The following is a 6,000-nucleotide window of genomic DNA, read 5'->3' as shown; positions in this document are numbered from 1 at the left end:
CAAGTAGGCCCTCATTGTTCAATGGTACACAGGACTGTTGAAGGACTGGGCCTACTGTTGTGGGCTTCTGCCTGGATTTTGGCCCGATTGGGCATGTTGGGTCATTATTCAGCTGTTTTCTTTTTTAAAACAATCAAAGGGTCTGTATCTGTAAGGAGATTTTGAACCAGTTGGGTACTATTCATTGGTTTTCAGGGATTTTTATTTTTTATTTTTTATTTTTAATAGTCAATTAGCGTCTGGATCTGTCAAGGAAAACTGGTCCGGCCTGGCCCATTGGTTCCTCACTATTTAGTGGGTTTACTGAGATTTCTTTTTTCAATAATCAATCCACTTCTGACCAATCGAAATTACAATCCCTGATAAATGACTTATACATCACGCATACTCAGTTGATGAATCCATGAAATTCACATCTCCATGGCGTTAGTCTATACTGAAACGTCAGGGATCAATTTGGACTAACCAAAATCTTAATTACATCCTAAACGCTTGGGACAAACCATTAAATCAGCTTTCTTCACTTTCCACACTGGATGGTTGCGACTTCTTTTCTTGAAAAGGCTACTGATCAGATTACTACGATCATCCAATCGGTATGCTTATTTTGAAAATCACCTATTCACAACAGGTGAAAAAAGATGGGACTGAAGAAAAATGATTGGTAGTATTTTCATTGTGGCCGTCAGGCGGCAACCTATTAGGTGGGTGGAATGGACTCCATATTCCGGTTCTTACAGCTCTCCCATGCCATCTTCCAATTTAACATGTTAGAATGCCTGTCGTAGCAGTTACAAACCAGATTTACTTATGGCAGAATATGCTGCACTCGAATATAGTATGCTATTTTTGCACTTGCCTTATGATACTTGAGAAGCATGACACATGAGAGATACAATCTACACAGCTGGTGGGTCCCATTGTAGATTTCTGGGTCCAAAATCCAGGCTTATCTGCTGATTATGAGGACCACACATGTACAAAAGAGGGGAGGGGGGGCATTTCCGAGGACGTGACCAACCTGAAGAATGGTACCTGCCTGGCTATTGGATGTAATGATGTTTATGAGTGGGCCAATGTCGCAGCAAGTTTAAGTAGCATTGTGTTTATGTATAGGCATGGGCTGAATGTCATTCACCACAGTAGGTTTCATTTTCCAGTAAAAAATCAGTCCCATATGGTGGGAAGTATCCAAACCACATCAAGCTCGCAGCACCATTTGAATTACATCAAATGACATCAAAACGCCATTTAGCGCTACATACAAACAGTGCCTGCCTATCATATGTAATGACATTGCAGCCCAGCTACAATTGCATAATTGCGATTACATATATCTACCAATGTCATACATTAGGTCATCGCTGCTACTCCCCGTGTCCATTATAAAATATTATGATGGCTGCAGTAAGACCATTGTTGAACTATAGCTCACCCACCAAATGATAAACAACGGATAACGACTCCATCTAAAGACGAGAGCCGATGCTCATCCAATTCTAGCCATGCCCAAAGATAGGTCTTCTCAGTAGAAATTTAACATCATCAATCAAATTTAAGGAAATAAACGAATGCAAAACTCTTTCACTGGTTGCACAAAAGATAATTGTTTAAAATAATAATAATAAAAAAAAAATTCTAAGGACAATCATTGGAGAAGAGATCTAGCTAAATGTTCCCGTGCAGTGGCGAGCGCTTGAGTTATGGTCTGCAAGAAAGAGATTGCATCAACAAGTTTCAGAGAATGTCTTGTGTTGTGGTTTTCACCACGAAGAGGTACATACAATACTCAGACCAGAGTATTTATGCATGTGAGGCCCATGGTTCGATAATCCAAACAAGATGATAAATGGACTGCACTGCACAGCATTGTATGATCCATAGAACTGTGGAAATATGAGGTAGTCAACCTTTCCGTTGGAGGTATGCATTCAACCCAAGAAAGGACGGCTGTGAACTTCCAATCTATGATATTTTTAGTGCACAAGGAATCCTCAGTGAGGCCCATAATATCAACCGTTTGGATCAATGAACCATGAGCCTTTCTTGTACAAGCTGAAAGCAGAGCATGCAATGCATATTCTGTCTGAACATTTCATAACCTCTTTAGTAATGCTCATAAAGCCAATAAACTCAGTCGGGAAAATGGAGGGTAGTAAATCACCTGCTCAGACAAGGGGGCAGCACCTTCTGCACCATGTGTCACAATTTTTCCAGCAATAACACTTGCTTCAGTTTCAAGAATGTTCCTATCGAGCAGGAAAGACATGAATCATGGTTAGATAATATCTGAAATTTGACATCTCTACAGTTCATATGATCAAATAATTTCTGAATTTTGACATCTCTACAGTTCATCTTCATAAAGTAATAATATAAGATGCCATTCCCAGTCCATTGCATTGCTATAAATGTGGTAGCATGGTCAATCGCTCAGGCCTCTACATCTGGTGGGCCTTGACATGGATATAACCCATGGCAGAGATCACCCTGGTCCAAGGAGGGGTGCAAATGGGTCTGGTTGATTGTGAATTTTCTACCATCCTTCACGAATTTACATGTATTTCTTTTCTCATCGCGGATGACCTTTCACTGTTGTATCCATGGTTTTCTAAGTAAAATTGGTCCACAGGAGTGACTCTACATCATACCTCTTCACAATATTTTTCTCAGGAGGAATAGGTTAAAAAGATTCTTGTCAAAAGTGTTCTTCATACGTAGAAAATATCTCAAGAGAAAATTTTTCAGTCACTCTCTGATACAAAGTTTTCATCACTATTCCCCATCTATTATCATCTGAACAAGTTTCCACCCACTGCTATTTTTGTTTTAAATATATCACTTAGAGGTGTTTTAGCAGGCACCCAATCCATCACAATATCCAACTCTTCTATCATCTTTTAGAGTTGTGAATTTTCTTCCATCCTTAAGGAATTTGAATGTATTTCTTTACTCATCGTGGATGGCATTGGAGTGACTCTACACCATACACCTTTAGAACACTTTTCTTGGAAGGAATAGGTTAAAAGATTATTGTTGAAAAAAGCGTTCTTCATACTCCGGAAAATATCTCAATTGCAACAATTTCGTAATCCCTCTCTCTAATACGAAGTTTTCATGACCTTTTCCACCTATTATCATCTGAATAACATTCCCATCCACCGCTATTTCTGTTTTAAATATATCACTTAGGGTGTTTCAGGAGGCACAACATCCAACTCACATCCAACTCTTCTATCATCTTTTAGAGCAGGAGTTGCGAATTTTCTTCCATCCTTAAGGAATTTACATGTATTCCTTTGCTCATCGTGGATGGCATTGGAGTGACTCTACACCATACATCTTTAGAACACTTTTCTCGGAAGGAATAGGTAAAAAGATTATTGTTGAAAAAAGTATTCTTCATACTCCGGAAAATAGTAATCCCTCTCTCTAATACGAAGTTTTCATGACCTTTTGCACCAGTTATCATCTGAATAACGTTCCCATCCACCGCTACTTCTGTTTTAAATATATCACTTACCGACCCATTGCGACATCCAATTCTTCTATTGTCTGTTAGAGCTTCTTGGTCATGTCACTTGATTTTCTAAAAATTGGGTTTGAGGGTAAAGGGTTTATTTGGATTTATGGTTCAAATTGGTTTTCTAAATCGGGGAAGATAGGAATTTAGGGGTTTGACATACTGGGAGTTGAAATTGAGAGAATTGGGGATTTTGCAAAATCAATTTTTTAGCATTTGGAAATTTTGGGGATTTTAGTAGATTTGCGATGTCGGGTGGGGAAATTGAGAAAATTAGGGTTTGGGAATGAGGAAATATGAAGGTTTCAGCTAAATTAGGGTTTTGGGTGAAGGAAATTGGGAAAATTTGTAAACCAAGGGTTAGGGAATTGGAAATAATTTAGGTTTTGGTGATGACAGGGAAGAATTGGGGAATAAAAGGGAACTGAAAAGAAAACAAATCCCAAGGAATGGAACTTGCTACCATACGAGAATTGACACAACCAAATCAAAAAGGGAGAATCTCAATTCAAATAACTGTTTCCTGTATATCAAAGCACAAAGTTTCTTCACATGCAATAGAAAACAAAGTTAAAGAACTATAGATCAATATCCAACAGTCTACTAGCCACTATACTAGTAATCATGGTCCCCCTCTGTTCTTCTACCATAGGCAATATATTGCCCAAAAAAAAAAAAAAAAACACGCGACTCATGCTTTATACCAAGGAAAATACTTGTATTTAAATAACCAACATCACTCTCTAGAAAAGAGTCTTTACACGCATATATGCCCGTCCTCAAGGCAAAGGAAACCCTATTACAATTCTAACCTTCCATTGCTTCTAATCCTAACCATCTATTTCACTAAAATATTAAAAATTTACCAAAATACCTTAGAATCTCATCACAACCCTACATTATCTATATAAATTGGTTGCAACTCAAACAGTAACAGAATCACAAGATCCTGCGCTTGTTTGAAAGCTAACTCAATAGGATCCCAAATGGGACCAACTTCATGTCATTAAGACATCTTTCAACACCCAAAAAATGGCCCACCAAATATGCGACAAGAATAATAAAGTAAAATTGGTTTAACCAACTCTAGCAACTGAGCAGATGACTACTAATGCGGTTCATAACACATTAGGACAACTGATCTTCCATTATATCAACCTATACCCTCAAAAGTTATTCAAATAATCACATCTTCAATCTAGATGATTAGATGGTCTAAATCCTCCTTGAGCACGACCCTTTGATGGGCCCGATCCTTCATCAGCCAGCTTGTGTCACCTAGATGCATCATAGCCTTAAATCCGAGGCCAAATAGTTCCCAATGCTCTCCATCACTTACTCCCAATTATATGCCTTCAACTTTTTTTTAAACAATGATGATATAATATAAAAGGCTGAAGCTAGAACCTACAGATATACAAATTACAAAAGTACAACACCCAAACAAAATCCCCTCAAAAGCCAAAAGGGAAGATTGAAAGATCTAAGCTGCCCCCCAATCCTTCATATTAAGAATTGCCCAATTGAACACTTGCACTAGTCCACTCATTTTGTTGCTGAAGCCTGAAGCAACGTTGGTTTCTTTCCCACCATATCGCCCATAGGGATGCTAAAAAACTTAATTGCAACTCCATTTTCCCTTCTTTCCATATCCCCCCGTCATGCCAGGCTATGAGAAGTTCCTTCATCGACTTCAGGAACACCCATAAAACCTCGAAAGATTGGAGGAGCAAACCCCACACCTCCCTAGAAAATACGTAGTGAATAAGTGATCCGCAGATTCCGCGTCTTTGTAACACATCAAGCAAACGTTTGGGAGACACATGTTCTGCTTCCCAAGATTGTCTATCGTTAGCACTTTGTTACTGCTCACTAGCAAACCAAACGCCGCCACCTTCAAAGGAGCACCGTAGTGCCATAGGAAAGTTGTTGCCGCTACCTCTGCATTTTCGACGAACACACTCAGGAGACGAAAGAATGATCTAACTGAGAAAGAACCTGTCTTAGACTTGAACCATCTCAAGGAGTCTGCTTCTGTAAGAAGAGGAGAGAACTTTAATAATAACTCTCTTCGAATTCCTCATCCAAAAGATTTCTTTTAAAACTCGGCATCCATGTGACTTCCTCCCCTCTTATTGAATAAGAATTGCTCACCATTTCCCCCTCTTTCCTAGCTAGCCTTGCTAAAGATGGAAATCTCTCGTGAAACGGCACCTCTCCCACCCATCTATCAACCCAAAATCTAATTCTCTTACCATCCCCCAAATGAAATATTAAACCCTCCCACATCCTCTCTTTCAAAGGCGCCACCGATTTCCACAAATAAAAACATTGATACAAGGATGAAGCCTTCGTCCACCACCCCCATTCCTCTACCCATATTTTTTCGCTATTACCTCCCTCCACCTAGCCTCTCCCTCTGACCCAAACCTCCAGACCCATTTTCCCAATAGAGCTAGGTTTATCTCCTCCAACTT

At 39.2% G+C, this 6,000-nt stretch overlaps 1 protein-coding gene across 1 annotated transcript in view; it reads right to left on the bottom strand.

Moving 5' to 3' along the window:
- Positions 1 to 1,281: 1,281 nt before the first annotated feature.
- LOC131236232 (coatomer subunit zeta-1-like) overlaps positions 1,282 to 6,000 on the bottom strand; it is a 28,357-nt gene continuing 23,638 nt past the window's right edge. Inside the window, exons 6-7 of the mRNA XM_058233364.1 lie at positions 2,165 to 2,249; positions 1,282 to 1,708 (exon numbers count right to left, since the gene is read on the bottom strand). Coding sequence (XP_058089347.1) covers positions 1,649 to 1,708; positions 2,165 to 2,249 — 145 coding nt within the window. The 3' untranslated portion in view covers positions 1,282 to 1,648. The remainder of the gene's footprint in view (positions 1,709 to 2,164; positions 2,250 to 6,000) is intronic.

Source organism: Magnolia sinica, unplaced genomic scaffold (genome assembly GCF_029962835.1).
Source record: "Magnolia sinica isolate HGM2019 unplaced genomic scaffold, MsV1 ctg335, whole genome shotgun sequence".
NCBI lineage: Eukaryota > Viridiplantae > Streptophyta > Magnoliopsida > Magnoliales > Magnoliaceae > Magnolia > Magnolia sinica.
The sequence above is the reverse complement of the archived record's forward strand: the minus strand, read 5'-3'. Positions and strand labels throughout refer to the sequence as shown.